The sequence below is a fragment of the Gambusia affinis genome, linkage group LG18, assembly GCF_019740435.1.
Source record: "Gambusia affinis linkage group LG18, SWU_Gaff_1.0, whole genome shotgun sequence".
Classification (NCBI taxonomy): domain Eukaryota; kingdom Metazoa; phylum Chordata; class Actinopteri; order Cyprinodontiformes; family Poeciliidae; genus Gambusia; species Gambusia affinis.
This window is the reverse complement of record NC_057885.1, coordinates 13,836,358-13,859,898: the sequence shown is the minus strand read 5'-3', so window position 1 is coordinate 13,859,898 and position 23,541 is coordinate 13,836,358. Positions and strand designations below refer to the sequence as shown.

Genomic DNA, 23,541 nt, shown 5'->3' with positions numbered 1-23,541 from the left:
AATGTGGGCTCCATTTGAGTGAATGGAAGGTAAGCTCCATCTTTATTTGTGATGACGCGTCAACACTGCTCTCATTTGTTCTCTCACACCAGCCTCTTGCAAAGTACTTCGGGTCACTTTTTCCTAATTTGAATCAATTATCCCATTTCCCTACAACACTGTTTCTCTTTCAGCATAATGTCCTGGCTGTTTGTCAGCGCCGTGTCATGGGTCGGCTCTCTTCACCGTTCGCGCTCGCTCTTGTCTCTGTGACTGAATGCTCGCTTTCTCTACTGTCTGAGCCTCATTTGAAATGCAAATATTGCCTCACCCTTGAGCCCCAATAATATTGACATTCACTCACTCTCCAGGCACTCTGGGATATATTTAGCCCTGAATTGTTTTCTGTTTGTGTTTCTTGGAGTAGGTGCTTACTGTATGTGGGGATTTTATTTGACTGCAGGTGAGTTTTCCGAGGCCTCAAACACTGTGCTGTTCATTTGAAAATGAGCAAATGAGAAAAATGTTCACAAAATCTGATTGAAATTTAAGATTTACTTTTTTGCTTTAATCAACAGCTAAGTTGTCCTTTTCAGAACTTGACATAAGTATACATGAAAAACTATTATTGCAAGTAAATCCTGCTCATGTTTCTAGATTAATTTTAAATTACCCTCTACAAGTTCATGATTTGCCTCTTAAGTAATAATTCTGGATAAGATTTGTGACATAAAATGCATCGAAGTGTAGGAAGTTCACTTAAATTCATTTTAGTTCAACTCACTAGCATGTCTTAAGGCACTTCAGCAAAACAAAACAAGAAAGGAAAAAAAAAATCAATGTAACCCAATCATTCAGACAGACACCAGGTCATGTACACACATACGGGTTGATTCTAGCAATCAGAAAATGCGGTATAGTTGAGATTATAACTCTATTTAATTTCAAAAGTTTTCTATCCAAAGAAACCCAGCAGATTGTATCAATTTATTGACATGCGGCAGTTAGAATGCAAAGTACCTGCATTGCTTGTCCACATGGTGGCGCAATGCATCTAAGGTTTCTGTCTAAATATTCCAGAGCGCATTACAGGTCTTTTTGTTACAGTTTATATGTATTAATTAGTCCAGTGAAAATTTTAGGACAGACAAAGAGGCAGTTAGGGAAAATGGTTAAGTGCCTTTCTGTGCAGTTTGTGTACAAGCGTCTTTTTTCAGCTGTATTTCTGATAGCATTCATGCAATCTGTCAACAGTTTATTATTACCTAAATTATAAAGTTACTGTGCAAGTTCTGTTGTTAGATTCCAGGGGTTTATATGTCTGTACTCACAATGTTCCAGCTTTTACTGATCAGTCATTCTCTTTTTCCCAGAGCATCTTGTGTTACAGCGCCCTCTGTTGCTCTTGTAGGCATTACTGCACTTTGAGAACTGTGTGCTTATTTATCTTTGAGTGGTGAGAAAAATGCAACATACGAAATTGCAGTAAAGAGACATAAGTCTTTATGTACAACAGCTTTCATTCATCTGGTTATTTAAAGAAATCCTCATGATATAAGTATGAACCACATCTTCACAAGAAAAACATTTTTTACGTCAAAGCTGTTCATTCAGATATGGTTATATTTTAATGTAAATATAAATAAACCTCAGCTCTTTAACAGCATATTCATATATTATGTTTAAATACACATGGTTTGATTTTTGCAGGGTTTTCTTAGTGATGACACAACATTTTGAGTTATATTTCGAGTTCTGTCAAACAACAGTAAAAAAGGGAGTGACTAGAAAAAATATGCACACCTTTTAGACTTTAATGGAGTTATGTTACATTAAACAAACAATACATTGCATTTGTATCGTATGTGACATATTAACCCAACACAGAACATAACTGTACGGAAGGAAAATGACACATGAAGAATCATCAAAAAAGTGTGCCACACGTGTGGAGAGAGTCTCTAAAAAGAATCTTTAGGTCTAAACTTTGACTGGACCATTATAATGCATACATTTCCTTTGATCTATACCATTTCATTGCAGGTTTGATCATATATTAATGGTTGCTATCCTGCTGGAAGATTGCCATCCGACCCACTCTCCAGTGTTATGCAGCCTATAACCGGTTGTGTTCCTGGATTGTCCTGCATTTGGCTTCATCTGCATTCCCATGAACTACGACCCCCTTCAGTGTCTCAGCTGAAGAATAGCTTCCCCGTAGCATGATGCTGCTGCCCGCCATGTTTCACGGTTGAATAGTGTGTTTGCTGTGATTTGCAGCGTTAATTTTCCTCCACACACAGAGTTTAGTACACAGGCAACAGTTGCAGTGCAACTTCAGCCTGCTTTCCGTCTCCCAAACACTGCGTGGACAAACAGGAATCCTAATGGCCTTCTTTCAACAAATACTCTCTTCTTGCTACTCTTCTATGAAAGCTGCATTTGTAAAGTGTTTGATAAAAGGTAAAATGAACCATGAAAGAACAGAGAAATGTTTCTCTTTAGAGAGAAAAAGACATCATTCTGTTCTTGCAGGCTTTTTTTGTAGAGGTCTTGCAGCTTGTTGAGGTCACATGTTCTGCATTATCTGCATTTTCTTTTTTTTTTGTGGTATTTAAAAAAAAAAAAAGACAGTTAACAGTTATATTTTTCTCCCTGACCTGCCTGCTATGTTCCTTGACCTTCATAAAGCTGTTTTCTCACTAACAAAGCCTCCGTGGCCTTTATAGAACAGCTGGATTTGTAAAGAGATTAAATTTCACACAGACTAGCTCAATTTACTAACAAGGTGATGAGTTTAATTTCTTTTGTATTATTGTAAAGGAAGCTGAATGCAAGTGAAAACCAGATTTTTATTTGCAACCCTTGAAAACCACACATAACTTTTACATCATAATTTTGCTGGTCCGTCAAATAAAATTCCATAAAAAATATAGTTGCATTATGAAAAAAAGTTTTTAAAAAATTAGGAAACATTAAGCAGACTTTTAATGTGCCTCTTACATAAATTTAGGATTGAGGTTATATAAGCATCAGATTTAGTTTATTAAACGGAGTGTTATAATTATTAACTGAGATATGATGCAAGAATTATTAATCAATATATATATATTTAATCAATATAATTGTTGACTGTTTTATCAGCATCAAAGGGTAAAACTAACAAAGATGAATGCTCTGGTAACTTGCTGATAAGAAACACCATGGTGAAAGTGATGATGGAATAAAAAAAAACAGGTGTGGTTTTTCTATCAATAAAACCTTTATTGCATGTCAAACAATTTCGTTATACACCATTCTGAACCAACTGTATTATGGCACCTGCATACCCTGATTAGCTTAATCAAACTCAAAGTACATGCTGTCTTACTGAAAGCAGTAAAAGGGATTATGAAGAAGAGACACAACTACAATCGGACGCTGACTTGTTATCTATTTGCATTTAGTCTTAGTTAGATAAATGACAAATGATCCACTTTTTTTATTGCCAGTTGTTACATAACCATTAGCATGCTAGCTTATTGTATCTTGGTTGTGTTTGAGTTAGCGTAACTCATAGTTTTTGAAACAGCTCAAGGCGGTAGCTTATATACTCTTTTGGAAAATATGTTACCTTTTTTTCTTCCTTTCTGACATTAAATCAGAAGTCATTAAATATGTTTATTTACTATGAGCCAAGTGACTGGCAGCACACATTGCATTGTATTGCTAAGTGTATTTATTGCTCTATGCTTCGTACAGGATGAGAACAAGTTCAGGAGCCACATTGAAAGAACTTCTTACTATTGGAGGGGACTGACAGGAAGTGCTAGAAGTTTTGAAACGGCAACTTTTTAAAACCTGTGCAAGTAGCTGGCACTAAAAACTAGCTGGCTCTCATTAAAAACACCTGTCAAGCTTCTAGAGATTTCTCAGTAGGCTATTCACATTTTCTTCACATTTAGCTTTTTGGCTCAATTTATTTTAAATGTAAATATAATCTCCCTTTTTTAGGTGTGAACATTGAAATCACCCTATTTGTCCATAATCTAACATTCTAACTCTTGAGGCCACAGCTTTTCCTCTCAGGAATGCAGATACAATATAGGGCCCCATTGTCCGAAGACGTGAGTGGAATGACAATATCATTAGGGACAATATGGGTAATGTTGCTGTTTTTTCTGGCATGCTTAATCTCATTTAACTGAATATCTAATGGCTCTTCCTCCATGAAAAGCGTAATAGAAAAAAATGGCACTACGTGTAGCATGTTTGCCGGTTGTTTATCAGACTGCTTAAGATTATTTATTCTCTCAGATAAGAATATTTGACTCTTTTGGTACTAATTCAGTCATATCATAGTACATTTTGGAAATTGCCAATGTATTTCTTTGTAAATAAATATGTTAAAGTTTATTTATCATAAAGATTAAAACCTTGTGAATGACAAGATTGCAAACATTTTGAAAATTTATATTGGAGCCCCATATATTCTTGGAGTGTTTGAGGTAATGCAACAATTCTGTAGTCTACTACCATACATATATGGTCTCAGAAAGTCTAAAAAGGAGCTTTTTGGCCTACATACAAAATGTTTTTCACAGGTGAAAATACCTTGATCAACTATCAGCTCTTAAAATTTTTATTGGAATCAAGATTTTAACTATACAGCCAAAGATCCAGTGGAAAGATTTATATCAAAGCACATTTATGTGATATTACCAACCGATCTGACTCATTGCAAGCTGTATTTTTCAGTCTGTAGCTGCACAGCTGATGGACAAATATTGCTGAAGGCTTGCTTCTGTATTTAAAAATCAAGAGAGCTTAATACCATTGCAGTTCAGACACTTCAAATTTCCATTTTACAATAATAATATCCAACAATAATGTATCATTTTTCTACCATTCCACCTCTTTTGTGGTGGCCTCTCACTTAAAACCCCTAAAAGAGAAAACATTTGTTGTTTTTCTGTAAGAAAAAAAAAGTGATCTGATTTTAGGCAATGATGAGTCTGCAAACTGACAAGGGGTGGATCAGCTGGTCGACTGGTGCAGTCAGAACCACCAGGAGCTCAAACCACTGAAGACTGTGGACAGGACTGTTGACTTCTGGCGAACAACCATCACACTGCCTCCCCTCATCATCCTCAACAACACTGTGTCTACTGTGGATCACTTCCAGTTCCAAGGAGTCATCCATATCAGTCTTTGCATACAGATACTGTTCGTAAGATGACCTGACAGAGACCGTAGTTCCTGCTGCAGCTCAAGAAGTACAACCCACAAATGGAGCTGCTGGTCATCTTCTGCCTGTCTGTCCTCTGTTTGTCTATTACTATGAGGTTTGGCTAACTCACAAAATACGACAGGATCAAACTGCAATGAATAATTAAGTCGCCAAGAGGGCTAATCTTCCCTCAGTCCAGAACTTGAACAAGTCTGTGGTCAGAAAGAAAGAAGCTAAGATCTGTGCAAACCCCACACATCCTGGACACTGAGTGTTTGGACTTTTACCTTCAGGTTGACACTATGGAGTACAACATGCATTTCTTACTATCTGTTCAAAACAATGAACAACCTAAAGCCAAGGAAGTCAGCTACTGATATTCTATGCAACTTTGCATGTTTTGTGGTGGGAAGTTGAAGTGATACCCTGAAGTAACTCCAGATTGTTAATTTTAAGCAACTGAATGTTTGAAGTGAAAACAGGCATCAGTGTTTAAAGTACCAACAGGTTAACATTGAGAGGAAAGTGCCCCGACTAGTTACTCTGTCTAGTGTCAAAGTTGTTTGCTAACAGCTTTCCGTCCCCCGACAGCCATACTCGGATACCTCTCACTAACTTACGATCTAATTAATCTAAATAAATAGAAACCCTCCAGCATCATGCACTACATAGTGTTGTTTTTGTGCTCAATACAACACCAGAGAATCTCAGGCTGTCACTATCAATCAGTCATTTTTATGCATGGCACAAACTCACCGGACAAAGAAACGCCTGAGTGAGGGACAGAGAGGGACTCAGCTGAGTGACTGCCACTGGCAGCCAAACAAACAGCTCGCGCTTTTGTCTTTTTTCCCCCTCCTGCAGAACAGTGTAACAGTGTTCAACTGTGCCAGATTCACAGAAGGGAGGGGCCCTGTGCTCATTTATGAGCCCTTCCTCGAGGTCGCGCAGCAATCACCCTACATTTGAATGGCCACATCAGCAGACAGATAATCAGTGAGATAAAGGACATCATCCTCCATGCCAGCTCGGTGAGGGTGAGAGTGGAAGGTTGGAGCTGACAGCAACATGGGGATGGGGTGGGTATAAATAGGGACCAGTGGGAATTCTCAGTCACACGGTTGTCCCCAGTGCCTTGTAACCAGCAGAGAAGCTTGCAGCCATGGCTTTCAATGGGACCTGGAAGATTGACCGCAATGAGAACTACGACAAGTTCATGGAGCAGCTGGGTGAGTCGGTTAAATCAGGTGCAACCTGAAGCCACGTTAGGCTGCATGACTGTTCTGCTTATTTATTTATTTTTTTAATGATGTGACCTGTCTGAGGGTTAAGACGATAAGATGCACTGAACGTTCAACAGGTTTACTACTTGAGGTATTTTGAATTTAATAACACGCATTGTGAACATCCTCCAGGTGTCAACATGGTGAAACGCAAGCTGGGTGAGCACGACAACCTGAAGCTGGTTATCGAGCAAACTGGGGACAAGTTTCACATCAAAGAGTCCAGCACGTTCCGCACCAAAGATATTGACTTCACCTTGGGCGTTCAGTTTGACTACTCTATGGCTGATGGAACCGACCTCACAGTGAGTGCCAACAAATGGCTTAAATGCAACAAAATCAACAAGAAAACCATAACAACAGGCTTAAATTCTTTATAGAGGTTTAAAATTAATCTCTTTCTGTTTTCTTCTATTTTGTTTTCATCAGGGAACATGGGTGCTAGAGGGCGATACGCTGAAAGGGACTTTCAACAGGAAAGATAACAACAAGGTCCTCATCACCACAAGATCACTGGTTGGAGGAGAGCTTGTGCAGGTCAGTGCCACTTATAAATCTGAAGTGGAAGATGGAGCCGCCCAGCTGCATTTGTAAACTGAACTGCTGTTTATTTTTCCCAAGAAAACCGGATTTTGTTTTCTTATATACATACAGGAAAATATGCATGAAAAGTACATTTCAAGCTTGCACAGTGCCCACTGTAGGAGCATGTAGTGAAGCGGGACTATTTGTAAATTTGCTGCCATCTCATAGCTAAACAGTGTTATATTCATGATATATTTTGTCAAGATGTATTATAATAAGGGTCATTTAAAAGTTTTCCCGCGGCTCCCCCTTGCATTTGTTTGCAAGCTGTCATGAATCGACCTACTTTTAAATTAGATGCACCGCTTTCTGAAAACTGAAAAAGTTACATTCAAGAATTTCTGCTGAGGTTTTTGCTTAAAATATTTAATAAATGGTATCTTTGAAGGTTGCCAGAGCCAATCAGCCTTATCCTCTCTTTCTTGAGACAGAAACCTTGAAGTGTTGTGTTTTAGACACGCCCGTCACATCAAAGCACTCAGGCTGAAAAACAACTTGATCATCTGCTCATAGCAAATGGGAAGATCGGCTTGTGTGCCAAACTGTTTTATGCAGCAGTTTTTATACAGCTGTCTGTATAAAATAAATTTCATGACTGAAATTTTTGCCATGCAATATCTCTATTCACCTGAACTTTGTCTCTATTATCTGCAGAGTTACAGCTATGAAGGCGTGGACGCGAAGCGGATTTTCAAGAAGCAGTAACCAGGATCCAGCTGTTAATACTTTGACTTTTATATAGCTCACACAACTTTTTTTTTCTTTTTGACAGTAGAGAACAACCAACCTTAAAGTATATCCTCAATTCACTCATTTTATCTACCTGAAAATGTTTATATATGTACCAATGCCTTTGGGGATGAATCAGTGTAACGCTGTTGTACTGCCAATACTTGAGTGAAACAATAAACAGAAAGGTGTCGCCCCCCTGATTGACAACTGATGACCTTGACAGACACATTTTGCACTCTGTGTCCAGTTCTCAGGCCAGGTCAGGAAGTCTAAATAAAGGGAGCTAAAAGAGCTGATCCAACTGCAAAGTGTCTCTTTTTTGGCCACAATTATCTCAATTAATGTGAATAACATCCAGCTGAACTCAGAAGAAAACACAACTAGGACAGAATCACAGCGCCAGTTTGAAGTCTTAGAAGAAACAATAAAAGATCTATGGTTTTTCCGTGGCCTAAAGCAACCTAAGCTGGATGTGCTGGTTTCATTTGACAGCAGAAATGTTCAGTAAAACTTTACACATGCCACTTTTTTCCATTAACTGAGAAACGTTTGTGGGTTTTTAAAAATAAAGCTAGCCAATGGAACTCTGGTAACTCTTGACGTCGTCAAGATAAAAGGAAGATAAAAAACCAGAGGATGGTGATGAAACTATCGTATTTACATACAACAAAAGGCTGTGGAGATATGCTTCATACAACTTAACCCACATACTGCTCAGAACCTTAAAAGACCAGAAAGTTAATCTGCCATTAGGTTGAAAGAAAAAAGCCCAATTTGCTGTAATGTTTACTCACTGCGTTGCAATGTTTGCCTTTTTAGCTCTTTGTTTTAAATTTGAGGTCATCTGTGTGGATTGCATCATAGGGGAGTGACCTAAATTTACAAATCCCATGCCAATTATGATAGCGGGCTGTTATTATTACTAAGCACAAAGATCATATCTTCATAACTAAATTTTTATGAGCATCTCAGTGTTTTTATCTTTATGATAGGGAGGATAGAGGAACTAATATTACATTATTATGGCAACCCGGAGTCTGATTTGAGGTGACTCACCCAGTGAGTAGAATGACTGTGGTGTGATGTTGTTGAGATATCATGTGTTTGCCTGTAAGGAAAAAAGTGCTCTTTTAAAACTGAGGGCTTTTTATCACATGAAGCTTTAGTGGGGATACATGAAACAACGCTGCTCTTTCTGTGGGGAAAAAACAACAGCAACTATGTTTTCTTTTGGTCATGAGAAAGCAAAAAATAAAATGACTCAATATGCAATAAGCACTGTTGACCACAAGAGGGCAACGTGTGCTCATTTCATATCAGATTTGCGATTCAAACACAAAATATGGCGTCATGGTGAAAGGATTTAGTAGTGACACAAGCTTCTCTGGGGATTGTTCAGATTAGTTTTAGGTGGCTAAGTAGTCAGATTGAAAAGAGCGTAACATATTTATATATTTTGACTTGACTGAGTGTTTGAACACGGATCTTTTCCACCATGATTTTGTTACAAGAAGGGAAGATCCTTGATGTTTTTTTTCTCTGGCTTTGAAAATCCTCAAGGCTCGACCCAGCATGCCAAATGGATCGGCTGAACTTATAAAGAAGAGCTTTGAGAACAATGAGTTCTGACTCTTACCAGAAATCTGCAGTGTTTGTCAATACAGCCTTTAAAATTTCTTTAGATATTTGAATAGTGCTTCGAACTAATCAGAACACAAGGAAGTTGATGCATGAATGAAAAAGTTGAGCAATGAAATCACAAAATTTACTTCTCATTCAAAACATCCGATAATGACAGTTTCCACCTCCTTTTAATACTACATCAAGGGTCCTGCCTTCATCTTAACATAACATTGCATTACTTTAAATACGTTCTGTTGCCCTTGTGCAGTTTGGTGAGAAACTGGATTTTTTTTCTTTCTAAGCTTTAATGTAAGAATCTCTGAGCTTAAATTTTTCAGTTCAATAACTGAAATTGTGGTTTTTCATTTACGTTTTAATTTATTAACATCATCATCCAAATACATCTGACAACTGACAGGCAGTACATGCAGCATCAATCCATCACAGCTCGCGCCCTGAGTGCCAGCATCAATCATGGCGGGTGAGTTTGCCACATGTTGAGCTGACCGGGCAGAGGGAGGCAATTATAGGAGACATCTTAACATAGTCTGAAAATCCGTTGCTTAAAAAAAAAAAAAAAATCACACTTAGTCTAAATGTTTCAGAAACTGGATATATTTAAGCAGTTTTACACCTCTGTAATGCTTTTCTTGTCGAGGTAATTAGTGTGTCACCATTGTTGGCGTTGGACTTTGTAGATGGAGTCTGTAATTCCCTACGATAACCAATGAGGGGCGCTGCTGGACTCCTGAATTTCCACTGAAAAGGTTCTCTGGACATACTGTATGATGTCATTCTGAGTCAAGCTGTCATGTGACACTCACCATGTTTACACAGACACACGCACACGCACACTCACAGTATGCTTGCTGGATATCAGTGTAGATTATTAATAAAATATCTTTGTGTAATTATCTGGAATCTGGTGAAGCAGACTGAAGCAGCATGGAATCTGTGGGAAAAGGGAAAGTCGTGGGAGACTTTAGTGTTTTGATTGCTGAGGAACCGAGGGCCCTTAGGCCCACCGCAGGGAGCTGGAAGCTGCCGCTGAGTGCGGAGCAGGAGGCAAACAACAGAAGGTGGACGGAGGAAAAGACACGCAGAACAAGGCGCAGCTTTAGAGGGCAGCCTTTTTCTTCCTTCACTCATTTTCAGTTTGTTTAACAAAGGCGGAGAAACCGTCAGTGTCGGAGGGAGAGTCAGAGGTTTGGCGTGAGGTAGTGTTTCTCGGTGGCCCGGCGCCACATTTTGACCAATCAGTGTTCAGATAATGACTGTGCAGAGACGCATCCAAGCTGTGAAATGATGACTTAGAAGTTAGTCAGTGATGATAACAGAGTCCAAGCCCCGTCAAGTCTCGTGCATTTTAGCTGTAAGTCTCTGGAGCTACTCTGTGGCAAAGGCTATCAGCTTCTGTTTGACTATGTAACAATGGCAGAAACTTGTTACAGTGAGAACTGCTGGCTGAAGCACGCAGATCACACCAACAAGCAAAGAAAACAAGGGTGCAAACAAAACGGAAACAAGCAGTATTAAAGCAAAACTATTATCTATGTAGGAGAAGTTATTTTATTCTCTTGCAAAGCGGCAGAAGGCCACTTATTCTGTACGATATGTGAAAAATGAAATAAATATCCAGTCTGCTTTGGTGTTTCTTCTAGTCTATTAGATTTTAAGGACATTTTATGTCCATAACGTCTTCAGGGGACCTCACAGTTGCAATTCAAAACTGAAATTTTCTTATGTTATGCTTGACATCACTAGGATGCTGAAAATGAAATCATTTTAGTTTGTGCCAAATCTGTATCTGGCACTTATGATTTCATGCATTTTGAGGAAAAGTCTAGTGCTATCAAAAGAAACTATTATGCATTATGCTATTATTCTGCCTCCTCTATGTTTCACTTTTTGTTTGTTTTTTGAATTCAGATGTAAGTTTATTCATTTAAAACAAGGACAGTATAGGACAATGTCCAAATGCTAAATATTTGTAAATGATCCAGATTTTAGAGAAAAACTCATTTTCATCTGTGTATCTTGGCAGATTCATGTTAATACACATATTGAAAGTAAGAGGTGTTTTTTACAGCCCAAGTCCATACCTCAGACTCATTTTGTGCTCCTCAAACAATTTCCAAACTGCTTTTTTAGTTTCAGGAAAGGTGAGTTGTCCGACTGTAAGAGGCCACAGTGATCAGAGGAAACAATTTCCATGACAGAGTGAAGCTTGGTTGTCAGATTACCATCTAAATGAGTTGTAGGACACGAGGTTACCCAGCAGACCACCGCCCAAAGTTTCACGCTCTCTCAGCTGACTTGCCTTCACCCCTTGTGTCATTTGTTCCTGAGGCAAGTGGTGGATACACATTCCCATTGACGGTACTTTCAGTAATGCGTAGCAGTAATATTCCTCAGTATGGGGATCCTGATTAGAGACAACTTTCAACCAGCATTAACATCTTCATCAACTTGAGCTGTATTTGCTTATTCTTTGGATATGACTCCATGGGTCAAGCCTCTTCTACTAGCCAAGGCCACTCACAGAGTCCATTGCTCCCTCTTTTGACTACTTTGACTTGGACTCAGAACTTTCCGTCGGAGCATCAATTTTAAAGATGCTATGACCCTCTTAACCATCACAATTTTGGCTCTTGGCAAGATTAAGACATTAACATAGCTAAGTTCATTTCTTCACTGTCAATTCATGTGTCAGATTGAACCAATCAGTGTGAATGTTTTTATTTCTTTGTGCTGTTCAACAGGTGACACAAGCGATTTGTGACTCACATGAACAAATTGCAACATGATTGATTTTTTCTTTTGTTTTTTTTGCAGTGATCCAATATTTATCAGTAAATACTGGTATAGAAAATAAGCAAACAACCCAGACAGCAATTTTGACTAATAAGTGCTGCTTTAACGTTTCTCCTTGGTATGTTTCTTTTGTTTGACATTCCTCTGTTGGAAAATAGACACTTTAAAGGATTCGCAAACAAGTCTTCAATGAACTCCTTAAAGGGGAGGAACGTCCCTCCAATGTGTTGCAAGTTGGGTTTCATGATTGCATGCATCCACATGAATATTCCTCTCTGTTCACGAGACACTTTTATCCGCCACTTTTCTCCTCCGTGACAACGTGTGATCGCCCCTCAGATGTGTGCTTGTGTGTGCGCGCCATGTGAGAAGCTGCTATATGCTGCCTGACAGATGAGAGCTGAGACAGTATGGAGGGAAAGTAAATTGGCTTTGGCCTCTGTCTCAGGTGTAGCCAGCTCCTGGGTTTGCCAGGCTATTCTTATAGAGGGCAGGGAGAGGTCTCCAGCTCCCATGGTACAAAAACCACTTTATAGTATCCCACATCATGTTTTGATGGCCCCCCAAGGAGTGGAGGGTGGGGGTGTTATCCAATGACAAGTGTGAAAGAGGGAAAATGGAAATGGCACCATGTGCAGGTGGATTTCTAAATGGGCAAACGGTGTCCTCTAATTTTCTCTAGCAGGCCTTCGTCTCTTTTGTGTTCATTTGTTTCTGTTTGCAGTCTGGACAAGAACATCTTTTACTATAGATCACATCAGATATATTGAATCGATAGTTTTACAAATTTGCATTCAGGTGTTTTGCGAGTGATTTATACATAATAGTGTTTCAGGAGGGAAGTTGGGAATAAACCAGACACTAATTCTGAAAGAAAAATTGAAGCTGGGCATGTATTGTATTTTTGGCTGGTATATCAAATAAAGGTATACCCATTATCTCTAATGCCCACTGGTAAAAGACATGTCAGCAACAAGCAAACAAGGAAAAAAGGTTCTTTGTTTTTTTGTATTTTTTTGCCATACTTGAAACTTTTGTTTAAATATTATCTAAACAGATAAAAAAAGCATAATCAATCATTACAAACACATAAACTTTCTTTCAGTTTTAATTGTGACAAGCTTTTGTCACTTTATTAAAATGTATCACGTTTAATTTTGTTTGCTTTGAATTTGGAGTCATTCATCCAGCTGTGAGATTTTTATCCCTTCTTTTGATACACAGTTCTTTAAGTGTGTGACATTTTTCCCTTTTAGTCTTATTTTTTTGTATTTTTTTTAGTAGCAAAAAAGTCTAATTAAGGGGCAACAGTTACTTTGTAACATTATGTTGTGCGTCTTATCAAATACATCTAAATGTGTTTTTTTTTTATTATTATTATTCACCGCGTGAACTAAAACAAGTCGGAATATTCCAAAAAAAATTTCCACACTTGCTTGATTTTAATTCCTTTTGTGATGTCATCAATAAATAATCAAATCAAAATAAGTTCTCTTGTTGCATTGAGTGTTTTTTTTTTGTTTTTGTTTTTTTACAGTCCTGAAGGGGAAATCCACCCTTCATCGCCCAGCAGTGTTTTTTTTTTAATTTCGGTCTACATTTGTTAGAGGGGAAATAAAACTAATTTAAACGTGAAAACATTTACGAGGCCCTCAACTATATCCTCTATTTGAACAAAGAGTCTGATAGTTCTTTTTAACCTAATTGTATGATAAATAAATATTAGTCACGACAGCAGCTTTAATCTCAATCTTTAATGGCAGATGGACCGAAATGTCTTCATTTAACATATTCATAAAAACGGCTCCATTTGATCATCTTTTTTTGTGTGTGTGTGTGTTTCAAACCAACAAATTTCCGCAACTCACTGAGGTCCAATACCTCCTCACAGTGGCTAAAGTACATAAATATCAACAGCACTGTAAGCATTAAGAAAAAGAACAAACATGCCGTGAGCATGCACAACACACAGTTACACACACTGAACCAAGCAAAGAAATATCTTTCATTAACAGAGGGATCATCTCATCAACCTCCAGGAAATTTATGTACCATAAGGCTGGAAAAGCATGAAAAGATCTATTTGTTCTCCGACTTTCACAGTGAATTATAGGAGTATTCACATATCAATCACAGACTGTTCCAATCAGACAGCTACAAACCAAAAGAAGCCCTAGAAAAATGATCAAATGATTATACAATTGAACTTACAATAATACTTACAGTGAATCATACAATAGGCATCTTCTATGATCTTTTAAAAGAAAAGAAAAAAAACACACTCACACTTTTTTTTTTTATAAATACTTGTTCTAATAAATTTGGCTCCACACTTGGTTTAAAATTGTAAAAGCAAGAGAAAAAGAAAAGGTCTTCATGTACTCAGGTGATATGGTCCACCGTTATATGATGCATATTATTATTCAACATGAAGAAACACTGAGAAATGTACATGACTCAACTCGTCCTAGATGGTCTTAAACATCCGGGTTTAAAGATCACAGGGAGTATTGTTTACTTCTAACAGCATTTCAGTGCTTTTTTTTTTTTTCTTCCTTTAGCGCCACATCAGTATATGTGACTTTATCAGAAAAGTACAAGAATCGAGTACAAGAGCTCGATTTTTGCACAAATGGGACGAGCATCATAATTTTGTCATTAAAAATGTCACAGAAACATGATCAGTTCATGATATGTTGCACAGCAGGTGTTATTGCAGAAAGACACCAGATTAGAAATTATCCCCACCCCCCACTCATCTCGATCATTAGTATGCAAACACAAACTCGACAAAAGCAAGTTGACTCCTAAAAATAGACAAAAGAGACAAATCGCTTAAAGTGAAAATTCTTTCAGTTGCTGAAGGACTCTTTGGAGTGACACCAAGAGGGACATGCAGCAAAAATAATATCTTACTTCATAAGAAAAATCAAACCAAGGACTACAAAGCAGTCAGACATTGAATTCTAAATAGCACACCAGCATAAGAAAAAAAAAAAAAAGCCTTTGGTCTTTTTGTTTCTCTGTACTTATCTGTTGTCCTCTTGCTACAAAATGAAGGAGCAGATTTCTAATAATAGTGGAGTTGAGTTTGCCAGTCGTTGCCGTCTCTGGGGTCACTTTTTTTTACTTTCACCGGCGATGGCTTTAATCCTGTTGATGCCTCCACTAGCACGTCTGATTATGACAGCCTACAGCGCAAAAAAAGGGACTTCTGATTTAACTCAGGCTCAATGAAAAGAAAAAAAAGAGAAAAAGGACAAAATGAGCAAACCAACATCCACAGATTTGCGTAGAAAAGACAAGGAGGCAAACTGATATGACTGCTTTGGTATGGAAGGACAACTTGTAATTTTATAAATGGCACAAAACACACAAAAAAGGCAAAAATCAAGGTATGACAATTTCTCATACACAACATGAACCGATCAAAACATTTCAACATTGTCTTGATTACAAAAATACTTTTTTGTACTTCTTTAAAATATCTAAAAATGTACAGCATTGTTGTTTTTTATTTTTCATTTTTCTTTTTTTTCTTTTTTTTGCAAAGTCATGCTTCGACATGTATTTATTATAATAACATTGATATGAATGATATACAGAATAGTAATAATTCTAGTATTATAACAACATTACTCAATAGCACTTTGGCCACACTTCCATGGATCTCCTCCGGTGGTCTTTCCGTACGCGACGCCGTCGGAAAACACGGACCGTTTCCATCGCACGAGTCAGAGGAGGTGTAGCCAAAGTGCTGCCTCTAAAAGCTCGAGTATGTAACAGTATAAAAAAATCTAATAGAGTTGCAAAGACTTCGGGAAGAGGTTCGGGACGGGTGCTTGATGTGCGATGGAGGCTGGGGTCTAGTATGTCCTGAAGCCCATAAGGCTGCTGCTGCCTAAGGGAGAAAAATGCAAAGAGAAGAAAAAGAAGATAGGACTGTACAGTATTCTGCACATCGCAGCTTAAAAACTAATGAAAACACAAGGGGACCATGCAGAGCGGAATGACACAGATTCTAAAAAAATCATAAAATCTCGTATAAAAGCAGACACTGTAATAAAGACACATGCCCTCAAGTGCCGTCTTGGATTCCCCCTCAATCTCTAATACTCGCCTTTGTATCTGCAAAACCACACAAACTTTCATCTGAAAAATAGGCACAGTATAAAGATAGAAATATCTCTATAAAATCTAGGCTGTGATTTGGAGAAAGTTCTCACACCCCTTGAATCGCCGTCCTGCTCCAAACGTCTTCGACGTATTTTATTGGGATTTCATGTGATAAACCAAAATAGCTTAGACTGCATGTAGAGCCTCCTTGAACATCGCCTTTTTCAGCCTTGCCACAATTTCACAATGGCATTTTGGTCTAAACTTTGACTAGGCCGTTCAGCTATATGTACATTATCCTACTGTGGCTCTGCCTGTATGTTTAGGATGGTCCTGCTGGAAGGTGAAACTCCACCACAGTCTCAAGTCCTGTGTATCTTCTATCCTCCATCCACCTCTCTTGGATCCACTTCCATGCCTCTGCTGAAAATCAGCTTCCGCACAACATGAAGGTGCCGCCATCATGTCTGCCTATGGGCACATTGTGCCTTTTTCTGCTACAAACTTTGTATTTCTGTGTAGCCCAAAAGTCTGAGCAGACATCCTGAAAGAGAATGTACTTTCTTCTAACTATGACTGCATCTAGTTCTGAAAAAAAAATTGTTTTATACACAAAAAACCTGCTCAGATGAAAGCTGACACAGTGTTAAAAATGTCTTTGTGGTTAGGTTTGAGCCAGCAGATGTATGCGGAGGTGTGTCACTTTTGATCTTTTTCACACACACACACACAAAAAATCTTACGCAGTGTGACAGAGCAGACACAAACTGCTTTGGTGGACACTTTGGTGGGTAGGTGGGATCTACACCTTGCCGCCTAGCTGTCCTCTCCTGTTGGAATCAGCGGAGGAAAAAACTCACCGACGGTGCGCTGCTGCAGGATCTGGAAGCAGGTCAATTCTCCTAATTTCTAAAAGGAAAAGAGGCAAACAGCAAAGCCCGTCACAGCCGGCCACGGCCACCATCACACATCAGGAACCTAAGGATGCAAAGAAAACCCAACATGTCCAATTAGTCACCCGAGGACGAGACATATGACTTTTGAGTGCAGATGTTTGAGACACACAAAGAAATCAGAAGGAGATTTTTAACTTGACTGATGACCAGCTGGTAGAAAATTCAATGAATATTTAATTCTCAAGCGTTACCATGGTGCACCTACAAAAAAGGCTCTTTTGTATAGAAGTCATTACTGCTGGAAGTACGCTGAGTACTTCAGTAAAGAGTTTAACCAGAATATAGGAGGACATATATTAAAGATGCAACTTAAAACGAAAATTTATTTTCAACAAAATGTGTAGACATGTCTTTGATTCACTGAGGTTCCAGGGGAGCAAGACTTGCAGCAAATAACAGGAAGGTTCTCCTCTGTTTTATCGTGTTGTGGACAAAACCTGTTTGTGGTCATGCTGATTTGAAAATGTTGGCAAACTCAGACATAAGTCCGAGTTAAAGAAAAGATTGTCTAGGGAACAAAGAGGCTGCTGTTTTTGTAATTCCAGCTGCACCAACTGTTCCAGTCGATATTGTGAGACCATAAACAGCTCGAAATGTGAAATGTGAACATAATTAGTTTGTTGTTTTAAAACAAATTGTAAAGCAGCTGCCCACTGTAGAGGGCAAAATCAATATTTGGCAGTGCAAAAACCAGAACCTCAAAGTTGGTCATAAAATTCATATTTCTATGTGTGGTAGGGTTAATTTAAAGGGATTTGGTCGTACTTTAAAACACTTGTACCAGTTATGACACTTTGGTCTCACTAAACAGATCTTCCTGATTAAAAAATGTCCAAAGCAAGACTCAAAAAGTTCTAAATGTACCAGAACCTTTGTTTGATATGCAAAGTTTGATAAATAGACTAAAGGGATTTGGCTTTCTTGCTAGAGTAGTTTTCCTGGACATCCTGGACACACTCAACTGTTTTCCCAGAAAATGAAATCTCTCCTCTGATTAGTAAACTGATGTTGACTTTTAATGTCACTGGACCCTCCTTTTGTTTTTCTACAAATCTTTCAAGCCCAAACCTGAACTGTGACACACAGGATGTCTCAAGTACTTATGTCAAGCTTCTCCCCGACTATCTGTACCTTCCACAACATCCCACCACCAGCGGATCGTAAAGAAAGGTCAGACCTCCTCGCCAGATGCACCTCTAAAAATAGACCTCTCTCTGAGACTCTGGTAACTTGAGTTCAGAGGAGTTTTGGGCAACTCTCTGGAACAATAAACAACTAGAAAGTCATCCATAATCTTATGAGAAAGAAAGAGGCTGGCAGACTGACATAGTCAGAGAGAACGCAGACTTGGAAACTGCTTCTTGAGAACAATGGGTTTTTTTTGTTGTTTTTTTTTGTTTTAAGGGAGTAAGGATGCTTGAACTAACTGATGCCCCATTGCGCGTTCAATCAGGGATGAGGGAATCGATGCGTTATACAGCCGCTTGGCTAACCTGACGGGACGCTTGCTTCCACATCACCCTATTTGTTCTGGCCGAGACGCCAAGGTTAAAGACTGGGTTGATCATTGAACATGTCTGCACAGATTAAGGACAGGTTTAGTGAATTTTAGGCTTAATATGTTACATCCAATATCTTGGTTCTGCTGCATAATGTGAGATAGGTAAACAAGCAGTGTTTGAGAAAGAAGGGGTGTAATTGGGTTTCTCATGAATGCATGAGCTGTTTCTTTTTTGTAACGTAGCGAATTTCCTCGCTTGTTATCACCGATTGTTGGTTGTGTGCCGTGACTAAAGGGTACAGAGGACTTGTTAAATCATCTAATAAGAGCAAAATTTCAACAAGTAACTGATTTCAACCATGGTAATGGAAACAATTGTCTTGATTCTTTTGTTAAATATAGTTTAGTTTTAGATCTATGTAAAAAAAAAAAGCATTCAAGCATGAAGTTTTGGTAGCTTGTTAAGCTGAGCTACACAGAAGTCTGTTAACAAAATGCCAAAGCACAAAAAAAAATACATCAGCAAGTAAAGTTAAAGTTTAAAAAGATTGTGAATGGAAATATTCAGAAAAGGTCTGAACAAATATGACTTACAAGGGTTACCCAGTAGAAACACATTTCTAACAAAATAAAATGTGATCCTGGAGGACATATTTAGTACGTTTCCTGACTCTGCTTCTTTCTCCTATTGCTCTCCATCTGAGCATTACTTGAAGTTATTGCTGCTATTAGCTTTATGTTCTCATTTTGTCATTTCACAGAAGTCACCACAAGCCAGATGCAAAAACGCCTTCCTGGAAGGGGAACTCAGCTGAGCTATTGCTGACAATAACATTACTTTCATGTTCTATCGATGACACATATATCCACCTTTCTCTCACCTTGTCTTTGTCCTAATCAAAGCCACTGAAGGGTTTTGCTGTTTTTCACCCAATTGATTTCAGAGTTTATTTAGAATTGCTATAAAACCACTAAAGGAGGTACAAACTTAACTTTTAAAATTTTCTTTAACATAGAAAAGTCTTCTGGATCAGTGGTTCTGTGCTTTTTTTGTTGTTGGCCTGTTTTGTTTTCTCAAACCCAAACTTGGTTGTGGCAGATGGGCTCTCATAGTCAGCCTGGTTCTGCTGGAGGTTTCTTTCTGTTGAAAGGGAGTTTTCCTTTCCCAAGGAAAAACCGTCTGTCCATCATGTTTACATCCCAACAATTGGTGCTGGGGAGGTGGGTGGTGGTGAATGCAGCTGCTGACATGCAGCTCCTGAGACCTGATGCAGCTACAGTGTATGCCTCTGTGCGTTTGTGTGACTGTGTGTCAGCAGGGGACGGAGGAATAAAGTCCCACTTCCTTATTAGAAAGGGCCCCAGCTGGCCCAAAGCTCTCCTTCAATTGGAGTTAGTCCAACATCGCACAGGAACCACTGGTTTTGTCAGGCTATTGGCCAAAAACCTCCTCGGGGCAGACAGCCAGACAACACACACATGCACACACACACACACATATATATCTCTCACAGGGTCACAGACAAACCTGCATGATAGGGGTTCACACTCCCCCCCCCGATATGTCTTGTCAGATGGAAAATACGGATTACCTTTCCCTGCAGTTCACCATGCATTGACGTCCACTGTTAAGGTTGTCTTTGGAGCGAGCTCTTTGCCAGAGCATGAATGTCAAATACAATTCAGCTTCATAAGCTTTCAGACGAATGAAGCGACTCTCAGTATCCAGGGGGGGTATTACAACAGAAAGCTAAAAACTTAATCAGCTTCGAAAAGTCAGGGGCTTTCTGTTTGAACTTGCAAGCGGCAGTAAATGTACTTCTCAGAAAGGCTCTTCCCTCCAGAGGCCAGGTGATTAGGACAGCTCACGGTTAAAGATCCCACACACCAGCGCGGTTCCAGCTGCCTGCATTCTCTGTCTGTGAGTCGCCCCCAGTTAGTGAGACGCCAAGACAACCGCTGACCCACAACAAACCTCTTCAGACTGCTGACTTCTAGGCAAGCTTCACCTTCCGTTCCGAAATACCAACATTCAACATTTGTAATTAATTGCAGGCTTTTGCTTTTCCAAGACAACTCCCACAACATTACACAGCAGTACAACAAACAACACACAGCCTTACATAAGTATTTACTCCACTTGAGCGTTTTCACATTTTGTGACCTTTTAACCACTATTTTGAATGTATTGTGTTGGGATTTTATGCAAAAGGTAGTTCATATGTGCAGAGCAGAAGGAAAATAAAGCATGGTTTGTAGCTAAATATTTTGGACAGTGTACAGTGCCGTTTATCCTCCTGTCAACCCGGACACAAAAACAAGGAATTGTTTGCAAAGCTGCAACATATCAGGGTCAAACCGAGCAGGAAGGTTAACTAAACAACGAGCTCTCTGGTGGTAAAAGCCTCATTCAGCTTCAGTGTGACAGCATGACGACCGTGGATTTATTGTTATGTTATTTACTAGGTGTGTAAAATAATCCACAAACCATCTAGTCCTACAATGATCATTCTAGCCTTTATCCAATTTTTTGGATTTACCCAGACAAAATGTTCTGTCAGGGTCAATTTTAAATTTAAACAAAGTGAAGAAAAAAAATTTGAATGAATCTCCATTAAAAAACACTTGTCTGCAATTTCCGTCTCCACTTTGATACAATAGTAGGGGGGGGGGGAAGCTAGTTTGTTTCCAGGGAATTTTCTCTCCACTTCTTTCCTTAGTGGAAAGACGTTTCACAGATCTGACGTCTCTGGGGGTTTGAAGGAAAAAAAAAAAACAGTTTCTGCCTGCTGCTTCGGGACAATGGCTTTGTGTTGCAAAGGACATAATTGTTGTTTCCCCCTAACTGAGCAGTTATTGGCACCTCTTTCAAGGATGTGTCAAAAGTCTTAGAAGAATTTCATCTAAAATAACATTATAAATACAAAAAAAATAAACTTGCCTTGAATCTGACAACATTCGTTTAAAAATTGTGTGTCGAGAAGAAAAATGCAACCTAAAAATTGTTGGAATTTTCTACATTGCTTTTAAAACTTAATCAAGAGTGTATGATTTATTTAATTTGTATTAATGTGCTGCGTATATAAAATGACACAGAAGCCCCTTTTTACGAATCGGTCTTCAAATTGGGAAAGCCAAGCAATCATCGCACTAAACATTAAAGTTAGGCAATTGCGTAACTACTGCATAGAAATTGCGGCAATGCTAAACTTAAACATGCCACAGTCTTTGAGAAATAAAATGTTTAAAACAACTGTAATGGTGACAAATGAGGCTGGACGAAGGTCAAAGTTTATATATACTTCACAAACAGAGAAGAGAATGACAAGGGAGGGAAAAGTATCTTAAAAACCCATAATTGGAGAACTGAAGAAAGGAAAAGTATCTTAGGATCACAAAATCTTCAGAATCCTTACACACTGTCATGAGAGGGATTTTTCCTTTATCTGTTTTAGTCATATCACCCCAAAAATTGACTTTATGCTAACAAACAATCCAGGTACATTTGTTATGAAACATTATAAAAGATGTCAAAAAGCTCCTAGGGTGGAGGATCTGTGGGGTTTTTAATTGTGCTGGGGTGCCCATTAGTATGATGGATGCTGTAGATCTAAATCCTGAATAAAAATCCAGCAGCACAAACAAAAGACAAACAAACGTAATCCTTATTTCATAATTTGAATATGTGTTTCTCCTCCATGCTACACAGTCGGGGGTTGGTGCCCAGCGAATGTTTCTGCAGCAAATGTTTGTAATTATCACAATAATCTTGACTGGATATGCTGGCTCTCCATCACCCTTCTCTGCAAGCCGGATGTAGGGAAGTTGATTCACCGACGGGGTTAATATCCACTGGGGCAGAGTGACTGGTCAAACGACTTCCTCCTGGTTTGATAGGAGTAATTATTTCCTCCAAGCCCCTCCCTTTTCCACTCCCTTCCCTCAATGGAGATTAAATCCAAAACAGCACGAAAGCTTTTATTCTTTAGGCAACATCTTTAAAGCTCTTAGAAATAAACAGATAATGAAAAAAGGGTAAGAAGGAGACAGGGGAGACTAGCGCCAATCAACAGCTTGAAGAATGTTAGCCTCCTTACTCATGCCACCTCCCATCGACTCCCTAAGGGGGGGACCGAGGAGAACATGTCTCTTCCTGTCTCGAGACACTGGAGGGAGGTGACAGAGAGACTGGCGCCGTGTGCGTGCACACATATACACAAACTATCTGGGGGGATTTGCAATGTTTTGCTTTCTGGTTTCTTGTTTTCTTTCTTTTTTTTCCCCTTCTTTTCCTGCAAACACAAAAGCGGAGTGCAGATGCAGCCAACGCAGCTGGCTTATCTAAGTACGCACCGATCCACTAAACTAATTTGGATGTAATTTACTTTAAATAAAGCCCCACAATAAATGTTTTTAATAAAGACTCGTAAAAATGGAGCTTCCAGCAGCTCCCAAGTACCAAAGCACTTGACAGAGCGTAAGCAGCATTTACGACCATTCTGATCGCGTCCTCCTGCTATATCTGCTCAGTCCCTTTTATAATTCTCCAAAGAGTAGTTTGTTAGAATGGGAAACGCCAGCGTGAGGTTCTAAATTAAAAAATGTATTTCATCCTGACAGGGTTTGAGAAAGTGACGAATAAGTCCTAATATCTGCTGTTTGGTCGCAACAGAATTCTGTGTTTATTATGATTATTGCAGACGTATTGTGGGCATGGTAATCTTTCCCTCACACAGAGGTGAG

At 38.9% G+C, this 23,541-nt stretch overlaps 2 protein-coding genes across 5 annotated transcripts in view; one reads left to right on the top strand and one right to left on the bottom strand.

Moving 5' to 3' along the window:
* Window positions 1-6,143: 6,143 nt before the first annotated feature.
* LOC122820599 (fatty acid-binding protein, intestinal-like) lies at window positions 6,144-8,096 on the top strand. The gene is made up of 4 exons (XM_044098158.1): window positions 6,144-6,417; window positions 6,604-6,776; window positions 6,901-7,008; window positions 7,711-8,096. Exons 1-4 carry the CDS (start codon window positions 6,351-6,353, stop codon window positions 7,759-7,761), a joined length of 399 nt encoding a protein of 132 aa, XP_043954093.1. The 5' UTR covers window positions 6,144-6,350; the 3' UTR covers window positions 7,762-8,096.
* Window positions 8,097-13,964: 5,868 nt separating this feature from the next.
* Window positions 13,965-23,541, bottom strand: part of LOC122820598 (RNA-binding protein with multiple splicing-like) — a 44,784-nt gene continuing 35,207 nt past the window's right edge. For 3 of the 4 annotated variants that reach the window (XR_006368835.1, XR_006368834.1, XR_006368833.1), the window contains 2 exons: window positions 17,202-17,319; window positions 13,965-16,126 (listed from right to left, as the gene is read on the bottom strand). The gene's annotated coding sequence lies outside the window, so the exon portion shown is untranslated. Of the gene's footprint in view, window positions 16,127-17,195; window positions 17,320-23,541 lie in introns of those variants that run through there. The other variant, XM_044098156.1, reaches the window with a different exon arrangement.